Source organism: Pterocles gutturalis, unplaced genomic scaffold (genome assembly GCF_000699245.1).
Source record: "Pterocles gutturalis isolate BGI_N339 unplaced genomic scaffold, ASM69924v1 scaffold3749, whole genome shotgun sequence".
In the NCBI taxonomy this organism is placed as follows: domain Eukaryota; kingdom Metazoa; phylum Chordata; class Aves; order Pterocliformes; family Pteroclidae; genus Pterocles; species Pterocles gutturalis.
Window position 1 is genome coordinate 1692 of NW_010130387.1, and position 20121 is coordinate 21812.

Genomic DNA, 20121 nt, shown 5'->3' on the forward strand with positions numbered 1-20121 from the left:
GCTAAAACCAAAACACTTGTGATGGTAATGGAATATTCTTTCATGTGAACAACCTCTCCCACGAGCAACCTAAAATTATAGCACTGGTAAATATTATGATTAACTCTAGTTTTAAGCAGGAGGCTATTTGTCAGTTGGATCGTTGCAGTCACATAGTCTGCTGAAGTATTGACTACTCAAAAGGAGCATCTGGCAGGGTGAAAGCCAAGTGGTGGGGTAAGAGGCTTTACTGCAGGAACAAGTTGAAAGAAAAAATGGATTGCAAAGTGTGGGAAGATAGCCAGTAAATTATCCTACTTATGAAAATAGATTCACCGATTAATAAAATTCTGTTAATAATGTGCGGTCTCTGTATCTTATGTGGACTGAGCTACCAGAACAAATCACAAAGCATGGGATGCTCCCAATAACAGTGATCCTGTGATGTAAAAAGTCTTTTTTACCACTTTAGAGATGGGGACATGAGCCAAAAAGAAGTTATGGGAGACATTTTTGAAGTGTCAAAGTACCATAAAATGCTTTGAAAGGCTCCATTTCAGTTCTAAATACTTTTGAAAGTCTGACCCTTAGTGGCTTGTCTCAGGTGAAATAACACGTCTAAAAGAGAGCTGGCCTGTAAAATCACATTTACTTGCATTTTCTAAGTATTGGAATATACTCCTTTTAAGATTGTTTCCTATCTTCAAATGAGTCAATATACATCCACCTTTAAATGTGTATTTGTTTTTAGATCGATTCTTATTTAACCTTTATGTTCCCCAAGTTGAGCAATAATGCAATTTCTTGTATTTCCTTTTAACATAAATTTAATAATTATATAAATATTGACTTTTGCTGGTTTTATTCTAATATTGTCACTAAAAATTTAGTTACCATTCTACTTTGAAAGACTTAAAATGTTCAATTCAAAAATTTAAAAAATTTCAGATTAAAAAAAATGATTCAAGAAAAAACAAATTAAAAGTCAATTTTTGCTACAACAGTAGCCATAACTATGTAATTAAAGCCTATTAATTTTTTTCAGATGAATTCAAATTATTTATGAAAAGGCTGCCCATGAATTACTTCCTGAACACCTCTACTGTAATGCATTTGTGGACAATGGATTCTAATTTTCAACGTCGTTACGAGCAACTAGAAAACAGCATGAAGCAACTCTTCCTCAAGGCGCAGAAAACTGTTCACAAGCTCTTTGGTCTTAGTAAGAGGTGCCATAAACAGCCACTCATCCGCATGCCAAGGCAGAGGTAAGAAAGCCTATGACAACCCAAGAAACTCAAACTGCTATCTTGACACTAAAATCTCCTTAAGGGCAGAGGTGTGGGAATGTGTGCAGATATGGTACGTGCACAGTATACAATCTGTATATTCGCTTTCAACATTGCTCCATTTGTGTTTTCCTAAAAAAAAAAGGTCAAAAAGAAAACCTTATTTATAGACAACTTTTTGTTATGTGAGGCAACTTAAAAATAACATGAGCATACAGATTCATCCCATTTGGTCTGCCTCTGTTTTACAGAATCACATTTTCAGTGGAACTCGGCCAAGTGTAACAGTGCCAAATAATTGTATACCAAATACTGAATACCCATTCTGAAGCAAGCACAGCTATTTTAAGAACTTTCCAGGTCATTATACAGTATATACTACACACTATTGATTTCTTGTCTCGTTTGGCAGATATGAATTAGATTTGAAAGGATGCCTAAGGAAAGAAAATAGAAGTATTTTAGCCCTTCCTAGAAACAGAGAGCTCCTGAAAGCTAGCTAGTTTATTAACATAAAGTGGTTATAGTTTATTGCTGATGGAAAACTGCTTTATTGAAATTAGTGGAGTGACACTAGCATAAATCTGAAGTGAATGAGATTTTAAGGACGTTATTCTTTGGAGCGCAAGCTTTGTGGGCCTAGTCTAGCGACTTCTGCATTAAGCACGTATCTCTGTTGATTTTAAAGAAATCTAACCTAAGGTCCAGTGTTCCAGAACTGCCAGGGGTATTTTCCTCTCCCCTGTTTTCAGGGGAGCAAGCAAAGCAAGCAAAGCAAAGGAGCAAAGGCTCCATCAGTTCCTCTTTGCCTTTTGGTGGCACTCAGCTAACCCTTCGGCTTTATTTTTTCAGAAGGAGACAGTGGTTATGGGTGTCATGCCCCACTTCTTCTATATATTGTGTTTTGCTTTGAGATCTGATAGTTGAAACGATTTTTTTTTTTTTCAATTCTGGTGTCATTTTGTAATTAGAAAATATTCCACTAAGAAAGGCTATATAGTCACTACAGTGCTTCGACATAATCTCCTGGGTTTCTTGGGCACGACCTGACTGAGCATTCTGCCAAAGAGAGATGATTCAACGTGAAAGACTTCAGAAACCAGAACTTTTTCAAACACAAGAAATAGAATACAAACTCACTTTTTTCCCCTACCAAAATTTAAAATAATCATGTCTTCCAAAATAACCACTGAAGGGTTTTGGACCAATCTGTGGTTACCATCAGTAACAGCAATGGTAGCGTACAGACGAACTGAAATGTAAAAAGCAAAAAGATCTACTGAAATGATTGATCAAAACGTGACTTTCTTGTTATGTGAAGGATATTTTTTTTCTAAATGCAGAACTTGTAAGTTCATGATTTATTTGTTAATAATAAGTTCTACTGGCAATGAGTTTGCCTGTTTTACAGGGACCTGTACTAAACTTTCATATCAGTTTGATTTTGCAATACATCTTTAACTTAGGAATATCATAACTTACTTTTAAGATAACTATGCCCCATTTTAGTGACTGCTCTGAAATTTTTTCTGGTTGGTACAGACAGAGATTGGACATACGATGACATAATGATGATCAATAGATGGCTCAAAGATCAGTGCTAAAGGCAGGTTTGGGAATACTCAGCCAGCGGGATGCATTTGCTAAAAGAGAGTGTTTTCAAAGGCTGGATTCCATCTGACTGTCTGGGAAAATTACCTTCTGACATCAAGGCTTTTATGGCTGATAAGAAGAGATTTAAACTGAGAAGTGAGGGGAAAAGGTCAAAAGAAACTGTTTTAATTTCCAAACCTGGTTAAAAAAGATCTGATAGACCAAGATACAGGAATGGATAAAGGAATATCAGTGGTGAAAAGACAGATAGTGAGGAGAAACAAAAAGCAAGTATTGATAGATTATTAGGTACTTCTCGGGATGAGAGTATACCTAACCCAAACAAGGTACTGAATTTTTGGATACAGAACTGCTAACAGGTAAGCATGCAAATGAATAGTAGGTAGTGCAATGGAGAATGAATACCTGAGTAATGGAATGGAGAAACGTGAGTTATTGCTCAGGCTGTAAAAAAAGACATTTCAACAGAAAACGTGTGGAATAACAGAACCAAAACCAAGCTTTAAAACTTCTTGTGTTTAAGGGAAGACAGAAATAAAATCAAAAATCACAGCTTTGTGTGCCTTTTCTAGGCTCCAAAGAAACAAGAAGGGGGAATTGGAACAAAATTTAATCCTTTCCAAAAGCTTTCCAAACAACTCCTTCAGATTAGTATTTGGGCTCGGCTACCAATCGTTAAGGGTGAATTTTATTATGGAAAGAGAAGTTAGACAGAAAGTTAATGGAGATATGAATTTCAAGTTGTATTTTATGGGCACTTATCTTTTCAGATACAGATTAAAGAGCCAACGCGTCAGTTTTTTATAAAGGTCATGATGCTGGCAGTGAGTAAAAACAACTGTGCTAATGTTTAATTTTACACTGTAAAGTCAACAGAAGATATATACAAAGGATTTTTAAAGGACTATGTCAAAAATGAGAGCTGGTTTTCTCTTTTATGATGCTGGGGGGTATGTCCTAAAAGTTAGACATAATTCATGAAAACTTTCTGTAAGACTGAGCTTTATAGGCATTTATCTATATAGCCTGCCAAAAATCATTTTGTCACACTTGAAGGAGCTCCTGCATACAGTCAAGGTTATAATTCATTACTGAACATATCTCTCTCTTTTCTCTGGCCTCCAAATTTTGTCACTGAACATGAAACAAATTGTTGCTTCATTGTTTTGAAATGGGATTTAATTAATAGGATAGACAGAATTACTTGCATTTTTTTCCATATTTCCTGAACAACCGAGACACTTAATAATCATAAGACTAAATTATGTTTAAGCTTTTACTTTCTAATCCTTGAACCAAAATGCCATTGAATCCTCTCCTAATGCCGTTGGTCATAGTGGAAAAGAGTCCATTAACTTGCAAGTTAAAGAAATTACATTCCCGTGTCTCCTTTTTAAACACAGTTTATATTCTTCAGCTAGAATAATGTATAAATAGTTTTCTTTCAGTCTGCACTAGAGACGAGAACAATGTCTTATTTACTGCAGCATTTTGGTATACACTGAGGATGGGAACAGGATTACTATTTTAGTTTTATTCTGTTCATTAAAAATCTTTTCAAGTTCCAGATGTTCTTCCCAGATTTTACACTTTCTTTCATCAACATGAAACAGACCATTGTTCCTTTTCCTGAAAGTCGAATCATGCCAAGATACATCAGAAGTCTGTAGATTTCCATTAGAAATTATTATGGTACTGCTGAGTGTAACTTTTAAAATTCACCTGAATTAATCAATACACTTTCTGTAATCAGTGAAGTATTTACTGGTTGTCTCAGTTTTGAAGGAAAAATACCAAATGAAAATTCAAAATCAACAAGAAGCACATAGAATCATAGAATGGTTTGGGTTGGAAGGGATCTTAGAGATCATCTAGTTCCAACCCCCCTGCCACATGAATTGAGATAATCTGTTCTCATGTTGTATATAGGGATGGAATGATAAAACATTCAATTTCAAGAGATAAATGGAAAAACAAGATTTAAAAAAAAATGCAGTTTGAAAAAGAAACTTGCTATTCTGTGGAATAACACTACCAGGTGAGCTACTGCCTCCATGAATTTGAGGCTCTGCTGCTTCAAAAGGCTCAAGTGATTATTACTAATATGATCTCATTGCATCAACACATCAGCCTTCAGAACGTGCAGTATCATATGCTCATTTAATTTGTTTGCTTGGCCGGAGTCCAGCACATGCAGCGTTCCACTAGATGGCCAGCTCTTGCTGCACTTTTTGCCCAGGAACATTGTTGAAACACTACTAGTGGCACAACACATTTTGCTTGGTGCGAATCAGTAGGTGTTATAAAATGTATATAAAAGGGTTGTTGAAACAGCGCTAGAAGCACAAGACATTTTGCTTTTCAGGAATCCCAATGAGGTATGAAACCATATGGATGCCCTAAGCTCGTCACACATATTTCTGTGTTAGGACCACGAGGTGTAAGGAACAATTTTTAATCTTTGGAAGCAGTGTGCGTACGGTGATGGTGGTCTAGTATATCTACTCTGAGAAAAGGACTGACATAGTCATTAAGTTAGTCCAAGCTCTCAATTCCAGCAGCATCTTTCTCAAAGGAGGTGAGAAAGCAATGTCCTGTTACAGGCAGCAAAGGACAGGCTTCCTCCCAGCTTAGGCTGAGCTTTGTGACTCACACCTGCACTGAGAGATGGGATCTGTGCATGCATAATCTCACGTTAACAACACCTTCAGATTGAGTCCTCTCATTTTCCAAAGACAATATAAGTGGAGGGAATAAAGAAATATCAACTTGACTCATTAGGGATGTTCATATGGGACATTGTAGCTTGCATACAGCAACGGGAAGAGGTAAAGCAGCAAGCAACGTTGTGGTTATATGATTGTCACTGTGTTACAGGTTGGTTTTGTTTCTGTTTTGGTTAATGCAACAGTAAGATTTATTTTCAAATGAAATGACTATGCGCTAGCAAACTGAAAATCGCAGGAACTGGAAGGCCCGATCCTACCCGTAAATTGCTGTAAGTGAAACACCCGACATGAACCAGAGCTGAGGGTAGGCAGGCACCACATCCGCCCAAATTATGGAACCAAAATGAGAAAACTGGAATATCTATGCTTAAGAGCGTAAAAGAAATACAAACTGTGTTGGCAGAGAAGGAGAATCTTGGAAGTATTTTTCAATAAATTGCAATGATTTCCTGTAATTAGCTTTAATATCCAAACACTACTGAAAGACACAGAAGCCAGGGAAGAGCTTCCATTTCTTCACAACTGCCAGTTTAGCGCTTGATTTTGTTCTTTTCTGTGTCATTCAAAATGGTTCTTTGGCTAATGTTACGTGTTTGAGCGAATGCACTCAGTACAGTATACTGTTATATGTACAAACCTCATTTGTATGCAGTTTAAATCACTTTGTAATGAAAAAGGATCACCTGAGGCCAAATTTAACCAGCACAATTTGTGATTTGATGCAGACTTACATAAAAATATTAAAAGGAGAAACATAACATAAATACAACAATAAACCAGTGGAAAAAATTGCATCTTCCTTGGCATAATAACAAAATGGAAATCTGCTGCGACAAACTGCACGTGGAGATTGTGAGCAACTCCAGTAAACAAGAATTTTAATTTTAAAAGACCAAGGTGTAACACCTGCACACAAAAGCATGTAATCTTGAATAAAATGCCAGGGTTTGAATTTTTGAAAAGACTGGATGCTTAACATTACCATATAGTTTACAGTGAAGATGTTGGTTATACCAAGAGTCTAGCCAGTTTTTTAATGGATCTCATTCTGGTAAAACAAGCTGAAGGCAAATATAGAAAAAAGCTACATAATAAGCTTTAAAAAATATTCTAATTAACCTATAAAAGTCCTTCTTTCTGAAAGGAAAGCCGTTCTCAGCAGCCTCGTGTTTGAAGCATGTCCTTTTCTTCATAAAGGATTTTTTTTTTTTAAGATACTCTGGAGCTAATGTAGACTTAGAAGTCCATCACCAGAGGCGGTGAATGGCTGCATCACACAGAAAAGTGGTAGAAAGAATCCTGGTTTTCAGAAAAAAAAATTATTCTGGAATTTCCCACAGAATGCATCGCAGGCAGCCATAAAAGGCATAAAAGCCATGAATTAGTATTTTCTCATTTTTCTTCTTTTTGAATTTCACTGAGCAAAAAATTCCCATGCTCTAGGAGCACAACAGGGCCTGAATACTGCAAAAACACTTCAGAGAAGGGATTTGTATCTTAGCCTTCTCTTCAGTTCATATGAAGAAAAAAGATTTAAGATATTTGACTTTTAATATAGTATCTATAACACAATCCATCAGAATACTGAGGCCTTGAAACCTGTTTTTTTTCAGAATGCTTCAGAATGAAATACACATACACAAAAAAAAGATAGTGCCCTCAGGATGTTTACACAGGATTAGTTCTTTACATCCCAAAGCTGGTTATCAGCTACTTCAGGTTGCTCTGCTATAAGCATAATTGATTCACGGACACAAAATTACTAAGGAATAAAATCTTCCACCAAGGACACCACAAAGTTCAATACATGGGACTTTCACAGTACGTCACACTGAGATTTTTTTTCTTTTCGAAGCACATTTGTGGCATGGGATGCAAGCGAAAAAATCTAATTATACATCACTTTAGCAGGCTGCTAGAATGAAGGTGAAGAGTGAGTCTAGGTGAAAATTGTGTTATGGAAAGATACTGTAAGACAGCAAGAGCCCAGCTGAATTGTCTGAGTCTAATGATCATGATGCTTCTGAACAAGAGGTGCTAAACAAGCAATATTCTGTCTGGTTTTAGAAGATCTTCTTATTTAAATAGACTACAATGTATCATAGAGATGTTTCTAAACAAAAATAATTCCAAGAAAGAACAAAAAAAAAAATGGACTTAGATTACGCACAATTTTGTATTATAAAATGTTTTGATCTGCTTCAGTTGAGATATTGCATGTGGGAGTTAAAAATGGATTTGCAAGTTTTAAGGTAAAGGAACACCTCTCCAGAGGAAACTTCGACTTGATCTAACACACCAGGAGCACATCTGAATGTTGTATGCTATAGAAAAGGAAGGTGATAAGATGAAAGTATCTGAGATAAAATGAAGGTCAGTTTGGCAGTGGCTGCTTTACTAAACGGAATAATAAGTCTGCATCTTCTCTCAAAGGAAATAAAGTGATCCGCTTTGAGGTGATACCTTTAATTGGAGTGGGAATTAGAGTTATTTAAAACTAACGTGACAGACATAAAAATATAATACACAGGCCTGCAAATAATAGGTCTGATAATAATGACAAGCTAAGATAAACTCTTGTCTACATGTATGTTTTTCACACATATTTTCATAAGTACAGATACATGCGGATAGACTGCTCTCAGCATCTGTCCTTGTAACGTGTTTTCTCTCAAGGAGATTTGGTTTTCTAATGTTGCAGCACTTCACTACATACTCATAGAGGCTGTCCTTCACATGCTGTACTTGAAAATTGTTCCAGCCTCCCCACAACTCCACCTTTGATTTTTTTTTCATGAATAGCAACATTAAGATGAAGTAATTTCACCATATCATGAAGTGCTGTGGAATGAGTAGACAGGTTATATTAATGTCACAGAGCAGGCATATGCCTCCTTCCGTGCTCTGGAAATACCGTCCATATAATATTTGGAATGAAGTCACATCTCTCACCCCAATGTTTTGTTCTTTTAAAGTATGGACGACTTACCAGTGCAACTGTGCCCTAATAGTAGCGCTTCAGCAATCATGTTTTACATTTTCTCACATGATGCAAAATGTTGAAAAAAGAAAATCACCTTAGCAGGCATCATCTGACATGAAAGGAGCTATACCAATATGGTATTAAACGATATGATATTAATGTAATATTGCAGTCTTGTCTGAGACTTGCAACACCATAATATGATTCCTGAATCACTAACCACTATTAGAGTACTGTTGCACTGGCAAACAATCTATACTTTAAAAGGACAAAGCACTGGTGTGACTACCTTAGTGTCCAGCTCTTGTGGGCTCTCTTCTGAGAGTAGCAGGATGATAGGAATGAAAATCCCATATTCTTTTGAAAGAGCATTTTCCTCTATACAGTCTGGTTCTGAGAAGTGGAAAGCTGGGCTCCATTTCCCCTTCTCCCTCATGAAACAGTATCTCAAGCATCCATTTTTTCAGATCTGCTAACACTCATTCCACTACAAATCGTCTCTGTCCCTTCCACCTTGGTGGAACCAAGGAACAACAACCCCCTTGTTGTTTCCAACCCAGATGTTCAAACTTCCGTTTATTTTTCACCAGACAAGTTGCATATTACAATTGGTGTTATCTGTACTGGAGCCTAAAATTTTGAAGACAATACAGCACAAGCAGCTTAAAAAAGCATTTTATTTTATAGACATGTGGTATTAAAAAAAGAAAAGGGCAGATTAAGAAAAAGCTGCTGCAGAATTTTGGCTGTAAAGATAGGGTATTCAGCACATGTAATCCCCAGTGTAGATCTACAGTCCTGAGGGGCGTGCTTTTGGCCTTGGAGCTTTTGCTGTGACCAAACTGCTGTAAAGGATCTTGCCTCATGCCAAATGTAAAGATATCTTAATCACCTCTCCATGTGAATCACTTGTAGAAACATCAGAGCCAACACTGTGGTGGCTCACAAGGCTTGAGAGCCTACACTTTAAAATGGTTACTTGACATGTGGGTAGATCCTGGCACACATTTCTAGGCTTGGCATCTTCTGTTTGCTCCTAGCCCAATGACCATCTGTCTTTGCAGCCATGACATGTGACATGATGGCCATGATCCTTTCTAGATAGTATCCCTTCACCTTCAAAGATCATGATGCCCCATCCCTGGAGGGGTTCAAGGCCAGGCTGGATGAGGCTTTGAGCAACCTGGTCTTATGGAACCTTGTCCCTGCCCATGGAAGAGGACTTGGAACAGGATGATCTCTAAGGTCCCTTCCAACCCAAACAATTCTGTGGTTCTATGATTCGATGATAACTTACACCACAAATGCAGCCAGAGGTCAGGGAAGGACACCAGCATGTGATACTGGATCTTGGAGCACCCTTGGCTTCAGGCTATCCCCATGTCCAGAAAGTTGCAGTATCTTCCAGTTTTCAGTTGTATAACAAGAGCATGTTTGAACATTGCTTTATCTGATCCAGAAGAGTATAAAATGTACCATAAAGACATGTCTTTTATCATCCATGCATTATTAAATAAGACAGGAGAAAAATAAGAAAGAATGATCTTTGATATTCAGTCTCCAGCATCAGACTTCCCCCGTGGAGTCACCAAGGTCCCTCTGTCTGTGCTCACCATAATACAACAGGACTGACAATAGGCTGACAATATCACATCTCCTTTGCTCTCTTTTGTCTATTGTGTTTCTTGAGAGTGATACACAGACTGTCTCGCACTTTGTGTTTGTACCGCACGTGTCACAGTGGGGCCGCAGCCTCAGCTCGGGCTGGGATGAATTGCTGTAACAGAAATGCTTTTCTGGTCTGTGCTATTTAAAGGAAAAAATGTGTCTCCTCTGTGGGAAGGTGGTAATAATGCAAAGCACAAGAAAGCTTTGACGTGAGTGTAGAATAAAAGGGAAAATGAAGGTCGGACTTGTGGGGAGCGAGGGGATATTGCCATGTGTATCCATCCATATTTCAGGCAAAACCTTTCATTGCTCTGATTCTAAACTTTGACAAAGAGGTCTCTGCTTGTCAGGTTATGTCTGTCAACATTCTGCAAACAAGCTTTTCAGGCTTTGAATCAGAAAAACTGCCCAATTAAAAGAGTCAAAGAACTGTGAGATATGCATTGACATAGAAATGGATACATGCAAGCAGGCGCCTTGTATTTCTCACCTGTGTTAAGTCATATGCAATTTACTCTGTTACCTCACTCAGAAGGCAAATACTAGCTCTCCAAGGGGACATCAAATGCCAGACTTTAACCCTGAGGTTTGTGCCTCAGGTCATCTTAGCTAAAGATGTATAATAGCTTTGCTTTTAGATAAATTTGAAGATTTGATGGTTTCAGTCCTTCAGATGGTAGGTTTTCAAGCTTTTGATTTTTAAAAATGTTTTGAAAAGTACTGTAAGCCTGCATCTGAATTGTTCGTATTGTCTCATGTCCAGTCTTTTGTTCCTTTAAAAAAAAAAAAAAAAAAAAAAAGTCCTTTGCTTCCAACCTGCAGAATACACCAATCCCATTGTGTCTTAAATGCTTCCAAATGACATAGTTCTGGGAACAAGTTTCCTTTTTGGACAGTAAGTACAAATACGATCATGAAAAGACTTATTCAAAGTTTATATGTCTGTTTCATATGATGTCATTCTTCCATTTGCAACAGAAAGACATAACTCTAACATATCAGCTTCCAGGTCATTCAAAGCTAGTCATTCTTTCTTATTTAGAGTCTACCGTGTTTTTTGTAAACCTAAAATACATTCATTTTTGGTGTACTATGTTCTCTATATTTTCTTGTGTTTTCTTCATAAGAGCAAAGTAAATTAATAGGAAGAATAACGTGCATATTGAAGGGTAGGGAGACATTTAATTTTGCTGAAATTGAACTGCTAGATAGGAATTCAGTTTGTGCATAATTGCTATGGATACTGTCAAGGGCAATTTATGAACACAAACAGTAGGAAAAAATTATATACAATAGTAGTTAATTTTTGGAAATGTAAAAATAATTTTGAAAAATTAAAAATTTCAAATTCTGAATTCCATACTGTTATTTTATGCATGTAGCTGTATACAGACTGGCGAAGATAACGTACAGTTCATTTACCCCAAAGAATACCAAGTAACAAACTCAGCGTCTCTGCTGACAGCAGCGGCATGACATGAGCTCGAAACTGTCTTTGCCCTCTCCCCTTGTCTTTCTCCCCTCCTGCCTTCCCCAGTTTCTGAATGAATTTAGCACTGCGGAGAGGTGCCAGGCAGACAGCTCGAAAGCATCCAGCCCTCGGATGCATTTCCAGAGAGATAGGATGGGGAGCAAGCCTGGGCTCGCACTGTCTTGCCAATGTGTCTCAGCTTTCACTGGGAGGGATCAGAGCTGGAGGGTGTGAAAGCAAGTCCGTGATAAATAATAAACTCCGCAGTGTTTAGTTCCTTGGCTTCTTGGCTGAGAGCATCGGCAAGGGCACCAGTCGTGGCGGTGCCGTGTGTTGTATGGACATGTGTCACCCAGGGAAAAGCTTTGTTGTTGAGGTATTCACCTCATATTTTGTGTTGTCAGACCATTTACATTCTTGACAGATTTCTTATAAACTTAATGTAGCTCCAGGGCTGCACTCGAAGACATCAGCTAACACAAACTAACTCCCTAGTTTTCAGTTCAGCTTATAGGTACAACCTTGTTTCTGATATGACTGTATACAACTTGGATATTTTTTGTATTTCAAAAAATATTACAAGTATTTAATAAGCAGCAAATTATCGTCTCTGGGTAATATTTGAGTTAGAAAAATTTCAAGAGTGGGTTCTGCTATCCTTACTCAGGTTGACCAAATTGATCCTGGAATAGGATTATTTGCCTTCAGAGTACTTACCAAAGCGCAGAAAATACAAGAATGGCAGAAGTTGCTCATTCGAAACATTAATTTTCAATGCAGTCATCAACTGCATGGATGTTTATAGTCTGCAAAGAACTCATTATCTTATTGACATGTAAACTTGGGTGACATGTTTTGTATGGTTCTGGAAAGAAAAAAAAAATTATGATTCTTTATTATTGAGACTTTCCATAAGATGTTAGTGTACAAAAGGCATAGACCTATGTTTGCGCATTTTTTTTCCAGATATTTCCAGATACTTATATTCTTTTGGAAAAGTGCCATAAATATACCACAGAGAATGAACACAAAGCACTGTGCTATCAGTAACATTCTTTTTAAAAAATCAATTTTAAAGTCTTTTTTTTTAGGCAGGAAACAGAAAAGCTTCAGGCTAAGAGAATGCAAATGAAGTTTTATTTCATCAACAAGTGAAGGAGATTAGGGCCTGAAAGCAACATCTGAAATTAAAACAAGATGGTCTTTCTACCAAGTTTCTTTCCTCCACATTCACAGTCCGACCATTTTTTTTGGAGTTATCTCCATTACCTACAGTTGTAGGGCAACAACCAATGAGAAAGAGGACGTCAAATGTCTAAGCTTCAATCCACGCCTCGCTGAAGGAAATGGCAGGAAAAAAGGTTTTTTTCCACAGGAAGGTGTAAAAATTCATAAGAGGAAATAGATTGAAATCACATCCTGCCATCCCCAGAGATCTGTCCTATGTGGCTGGAAAGCAAATGCTGATTCAGAATATGTGATCTGTTTACCCATCTAGTGCATGCTTTTTTGGACTCTAAGGAAAATTAAAGAGTAGCATAGTTTAAAATTTGTGGCCATAGATCATTAAAAAAATCCCTTGAGTAGCAGTTGATACAGCCCAGCTGCAGAAGTCATTAATTCCAATTAAATTGTCAGGAAATTATCTCTGTCATAGTATTATCAGTTTTCTAGAGATCCATATATGGAACCACAGATGATAAGTATAAAATAAAGGACCTACATATTGCAAGGAGCAGAAGTAAGAAAAATAGTTGGCACTCTGGACAGAAGGTGACACTTGCTATTTTTCTAATATAGTTTTATTATCTTTAATGACTGGCTTCTCTCAATTGTCAAGAAATTAAACTAAGAAGATGACCCAAAGCAAACGGAACTAAAACCTTCTCTGAATTCTTCCTGGAATCACCTTTTCTTTGCTTAATTTTCAATAATATATGAATGAATTTGTTCAAAACTCAAGAAATGATAAAAATAAATGCAATCTCTGCAGAGAATCAAGCTTTTTTCCCCATTGTGAAGCTGCTGTTATATCTACCACAAAAATTATTTTCTCCACGTTTTAGTTGGAAAAGGAAAACACAGTTTTAAAATTTTTGTTTTCCTTTTATTATCTGGATTTTTTGTCATTCAGGTTCTTAGATAAATAGTTTCTGTTCTACGCACATGACAGGAATTATTTCAATATGCATCCAAAACTCTCCTCATTACATAAAATTGCAGCAAACATCAGGATTTGTTGCATCAATTAAAAATAATGCATAAGTCTTTGTATTAAAAATAAATTTTGAAATAAATTAACTTTTCAAAATGCATATTCTTCTAAAAAACAGCAATTAAAAATCTCTGTCAACATTGCTTAGACTCTCTTCATAATATTTCCTAATACTCTCCTTCCTTATTTTAAACAGTGATATTTCCAACAGAATATGAAATCAGGATCATTATCTTAAACTTTTATTAGTTTTGATTTTTTTTAATCTTCCAAATTTAAGAAAATTCTAGTTGATAGTTAAGAAAAAAATCCTACCAACTTGTTTAATTGACCTTAGAAGAACCCAAAGGCATCATGCCCTTGAAACTCTGCGTACATTATTCCACATATTTTTTGGACAAAGTTGCCTTAATTTTGGAAAAAAAATGAGAACAATAACTGATGATTTTTTTAATGTAAGTTGAAAGCTTACCATCTGTGTAGATTGCTTCATCAGTGTATTATCTGCAGAAAGCACCACTGGTTTAGATATTTCCTGGAGTGATGGCTAAGATACAGTATAAATATAAATGAGATAGTTGGCAAATATGTCCAAGACGTGAGCAAGGTACTGTGAAATGGATAGCTAAGCTGCTGACTGTGTTGTCCCTAATGTTCCTCTACAAAACTTCAGTTAAATAAGCTCTGAGTAGAGACCAATGTAGCAAATCCCAAGACAGCATGCAGACTTTCTGTTTCATCAGTTTAGCCCTCAATACATTGCAAAACACTTGAGTAGCATTTTCTATCTTGCTGAGTCCAGTCCACAGTTTAATGAGTCTTGCCACTGGTATGAGGTTGTTCAACATTAAGTGTTTTTTTAATTTCTTCTGCTGACCATCTGCTGCATATGTAGGCTACTTATCTATGTATATCCACATTTGAATATAATGTCAACTGCATTGGAGAGGAAACATTTTATTTGTGGATTAAGAGACAAGCAAAAGTTCATAAAAGCCAGATTCCTCAGCTTTGAATGGTAGAAGTAGAGAAAACAGGTTTCCATCCATGAATATTTAAAAGGAAGTCTATACAGAATGTCTGCATCTGTGCTTTTAAGTGTTGCTGCAACTTGTGGTTGGATTGACTTCAAAGACAAAAATAGACTCTCTGTCTATGAAAGGGAAAATTTCTCCGTACTGAAAAGAGATTAGTGTCCTGACAGAGAGGACTGAAGCTTTATAAAGAAGTTTTCTACAGGAGGCACCTGTGAATCTTGGCAAATATTGATTCCAGAGTCTGTTCCTTCTTTTTGCTGAATAGCAGACAGTCATCTGGTTATAGAGCTCTATAGACAAACTCAGATGAATGGTGCCCTGCAGTTGTGAAATCGATGACACTGCAAGTCTCACAGTCTGTGGGATCACACATCTCACTCAAACTTGCAAATATATTTTACAAAAAACCTCTTTTAGTCTTTGAAGTTTGCAAGAACATTCACTATATCCTTTCCATCCTAGATGTGAAGGCAATAGTGAAATGGAACCAGTATTCTGGGTGTGTGAAATTCATGTAACTTTTATGTAATTCCTCGTGTAAATATCTAGCCTAGATAGTAGATAGCCTTGCAATGTTTGCAGATCATAATCCCTGATCACTGATATAAAATATACAACTCTTCATGCATAAAATCATATTCACACATTTACAGAAATTTAATGAATAAAATTAAGGAGAACATTTGCAGAGCTCTCTCTTCAACAAAACTGTACAACATTCCTTCAAAATCATTAAATAGATATTTCTTGTGCACACAAGTTAAAATTCACAAAACGTGCCTCTTAAAAAAAAAATAAAATTAAATAATTGGTTTCCTAAATCCACACCCAGGAATTTTATAAAACTATCCTGACTTGTGGATTCTGCTTTCACACTCTGAGAAGCTCTGTTTTAGGAGGGTACGTGGCAGATTAATCCCTCTGAGTCATAGCGCTTTCCACGCTTTGGAAGAAAAGGCTCTAGTTCACAACATTTCCTTGGTTCTGATCTTGTCTTGATGATTAAGCAGAAAACTGGAGTTTCCGACTATCAGATGAAAAGTGGTGACTAGGTACAGTAGTCTCCTTTCTTCCTGACCTTATTACACATTCCTTTGTAGATCTGAACCATGTTGTTTGATCACAATTCAAATCCAACATCCCATCAATGCTACCAGCTCTGGGAAAGAAGTGAGCAGTTCTGAGTACTTACATTTTGGCACTTTTGTCTGTGAGCTCCCCCAGACCTTAACGAGATTTTCATTTCTTTATTGACAACATGAATCTAGCATGGATTCACTCTTTTGAACAGCAAATAATCTAAACCCCTCTCCCCTCCATGATGTAGGTTAACCACTTACTGTTAGTTGTGCACAGTATCCTCATGCTAAAATACAGATGCTAAATCAGTTCAGAAAATCTGTAAAGAAACAGAATCATTGAACTTTTCTTTTTCTTTTTTAATGTGGTTAACACTTTGTATTCAGGTACAGAAGCAGGTATACTTCTGAGGTTTCATTTACTTGCCTGGATTTTGATGCTGTTCTGCATATGTTGTTGACACCAGAAGGTGCTGAATTAACATTTCCACTGGAGGAAAGGAAAAGATTGAGTACTTAATTTCTTGAGAAGATAGCTTTTAAAATGCAGTTAAGGTGTGCAACTGCCAGTGTTAAGGCACCTGAATGGCAGTAACACTTTGCATACTTTTAGGCTGTAAAGTAAAGTAAAGTAAAACTGAGCGTGATTAATGGGATGGCTTTACACATAACAGCACATCTGGGGATTATGTTATTTTATATTCACCTTCCAAACTCCCATAAAAGTAGATTATTGTAGCATAGCACTTCTGAATAGTTACACGATGATTGGAGTCTTTTAACAGCTCCCAGGCTCTTACAAAAGGAAATAGACTGCAGAGAAACTCAGTCTTCCTCTGCGGGATTCACCTTTCAAGGAGGATGAGGAACAAAAAATACTGGGAGGGTGTTTAGGGGACATTGGGATCATTACATAAATATTGGAAGAGATGCAAATATTTGGTTGAGCATGGGAGTACTTGAACAGAATATTTGCTTAACTTCTGTGGCCCAGGTAGGCTGAGGACAGACTCAGGGCGTGCCTGGGGCTGGGGGCAGCTGACTGCTGGGCACTGGTACCCCGAGCCCCAGCATTGGGGTTGTTCCTGCGCTTCACAGTTAAGACATTAGCTGCAAAACCAAGACCATAGTGTGAAGAAAGTGCCTATGCACTTGTCCTGGTTCCAGCTGGGACAGAGTTCACTCTCTTCCCAGCAGCTGGTGTGAGGCTGTGTTTGGGTTTGTGCTGAGGAGAAGCTGATCACACACTGATGGGCAGAGCTGCTCCAGGACTCTCAAGGACTTTCCAGCTTCTCTGCTGTGCCCGTGTCTGCAGGGGCAGGAGAAGCTGGGAGGGAGCACAGCCCCAGTTACTAGCCCAGGATTCAACCTTAGGTTTAGGACTGAGACCCAAACTGGCCAGTGGTCTGTTCCATATCATGCCCTTTATGCCCAGTATAGAGATGAGGCTCTGTCCAGAAGGGCTCTCTCTTGCTCTGGGTTGTCTTCTTCCGGGTCACCCCTCTCTCAGTGTCATCTTAGTCTCTCAGACACTTGGGCTCTTTTCTCTTTTCCGGGATGGTGGTTTTGTGACTCTACCAGCTCCAGGATCATTAGGTGGGAACGGGCTGAGCCTTGGTCATTGGGTGGTGAGCAGTGTCACTGTGTAGCACTCATTTGTATGTTTGTGTGTATTTCTATTGTTATCATCATTATTGTTATTTTCAATAGTATTGTAGTTCAGTTATTAAATTGATCTTCTGTCAACCCACAGGTCTCTTTTCCCTTCACCTTTTTAATTCTTTCCCCCGTCCCTGGGAGAGGGGTTTGGGGGGGTGAGCGAGTGGCGTTGTGTAAAACTACAACCGTACTTTTAAGGATCAGGCAGATATTCTTTCAGTGTCATGTCTGAGCCTGAAGATGTGCCCCAGAGTGTCTGTGGTACTGGTAGAAGCATCTATGGTGGGACCTGTGCACAAGCACCTGGAGAACCTGAACAGCAATAGAGAAGTCATAGTGTGTTAACAACTCTGAATATCAAGGGTATTTGAGTTATGGTTGTTATTGCCCACTAATTGCAAGGCAAAAAATTGCAACCGTCTAAATTCTGCTGAAGCTCAGCTGGAATTAGAGTTGCTGCTTTGTCCTGTGAAATCTCACTCACAAAAGAAGTTCTTTCAATGGACTGCTGGCATCAGCTGGAAGATACCCACTGATCTCATGAACTAAAGAATAAGCACTCTCCTTTATAATGACTGTCCAAATTAAGATACTTTTTATAAAAAGTTAAATTTTTCTTAATGAATAAACTTCTTTTCAAATATGTTTTTATTTATGACCTGTTGATTCACGAGAAGATAAATTTCTTATTGCTTAGGTTCTCTCCCATTCTTTTTTCAGTATAAATTTACCATTAATGAAATACTAACACTTAATTTTCATTAATTTTAACTCTATCCATAGTGAAAAGGATTCAGTTTGATTTCTGCAGCAACAATCATATTGATCTACAGTACAATTTGCTCTCAATCTGGCAGGTATCAAACAAATACAAGTACAAATATTAACAATAAAGAAATGAAAATTTTCTGAAGTTCCTTTACACAAATAAAATTTCCTTAGTGGGATTTTAGCTCTTTTCCCCCTGATTTCAAAAGAAGAATAATGTTAATTAAATGCATGTTTCTTAACTCTCTATCCTTCAGTATGTATGTTAAGGACCAAACAAGCTAGTGATTTGAGCTAAGATATTACTTCCCTATAATAATTTTTAATTTGTCATGGCTTTGTTAAGCTTTCAGTGATCAAATAAGGGAAAATGTTAAATGCATTTCAAAACCTGTAATTTTCTATAGAAAATTTACTTTATTCAGCTATTTATTTGTGAGCGTATATATATCTTTGTGAGGCAGTGACTGTGTACTTCTGCTAAAGTGAAACACTGAAGACTTAGTAATTTTGGTATATTATTGCAGCGTCATTTTTGTGGCCTCAAGTTCTTACAACGATCGATCCTGCTAGGAGAAACTTAAGTTTAATAAGAAATACTTTAGCAGGTCAGAAGGAAATGCATAATAATAGGTGCATATTGCTTTACCTGACAACAATTACAAATAATGCAAATATCATAGCCTTAGCAAAACCATCTTCATGATAAATTCCATAAACATAGATGAACAAACTTTACTGTATGGGTAAAAGATACTCTTGTTCCTTGTGCTTTAAAAAAATACATGTAAATCATAGTGTTCACTCCAGTTGCTCAAACGCTGACAGAGAACCATCTTTGTGAAAACAGGGGTATCCTTCAAGAGTATGCCCCCCTGGAATGGGTCAGCTTTGTGTATTGCCTGTAGTTGGGAGTTTGGCTGTCACTCTGGCACCCTTTGATAAATAGATGTGCACAGTACTAGCGGGTTGCTGAATCTACCAAACGCTGGTTACGCTATACTGAAAAGCAAGCAAGCTATGGACATGAGCGATGAGTAGCCTTTTCCTGCGGTCGTTTTTCATTTGTCATAAGCACATTAACTCAGGAGAAAGGGGATATATCTTAATTACTTCAGAGAGACTAGTTCTGGCTTTTGACTGACTTCAGTGTTCCTAGAAGATGTGTTAAAGATGTGACTTTTACAAAAAGGCAATTTAAAATACATCAGGCATCTACCAGACTGTTTCCTTTTTTTTCTTTTTTTTTTTTTCTTTTTTTTTATCCAGGAATCTTTATATTTTTAAGCAGTTATTGCCTTAAAAAAAAAAAAGAAAAAAAAAGATTATTCAAAAATAAAATAGTTTTATTAAAATTTAAAGTAGTAAGTCCTGTTTCCCTATAAATTATACTCTCATTGTTGAATTCCCATGTGAATTTATGGAATATTTGGGCTCACACTGAACTGAATATGATCTCCACTCTATGGACTATCTTCTTGTTTTCACAAAACATGAAGGAAATATGTTTTTATATTTCTGACCTTTTGCAAAATTTTGTAGATATGAGCTGAACAACTCCAAAGCTTGTTGGCAGAAATCACAGAGGAGTGGTAAACAGGAGTGATAGACAAGCTAAATAAGCTTTGTT

At 37.1% G+C, this 20121-nt stretch overlaps 1 protein-coding gene across 1 annotated transcript in view; it reads left to right on the forward strand.

Annotated features, from left to right (window-relative positions):
- Positions 1-1024: 1024 nt before the first annotated feature.
- LOC104466684 (BMP/retinoic acid-inducible neural-specific protein 3) overlaps positions 1025-20121 on the forward strand; it is a gene marked incomplete at its 5' end in the record, with an annotated part of 36673 nt that continues 17576 nt past the window's right edge. The window contains one exon of the mRNA XM_010080204.1: positions 1025-1247. Within this exon, the coding sequence (XP_010078506.1) occupies positions 1025-1247 (223 nt within the window). The remainder of the gene's footprint in view (positions 1248-20121) is intronic.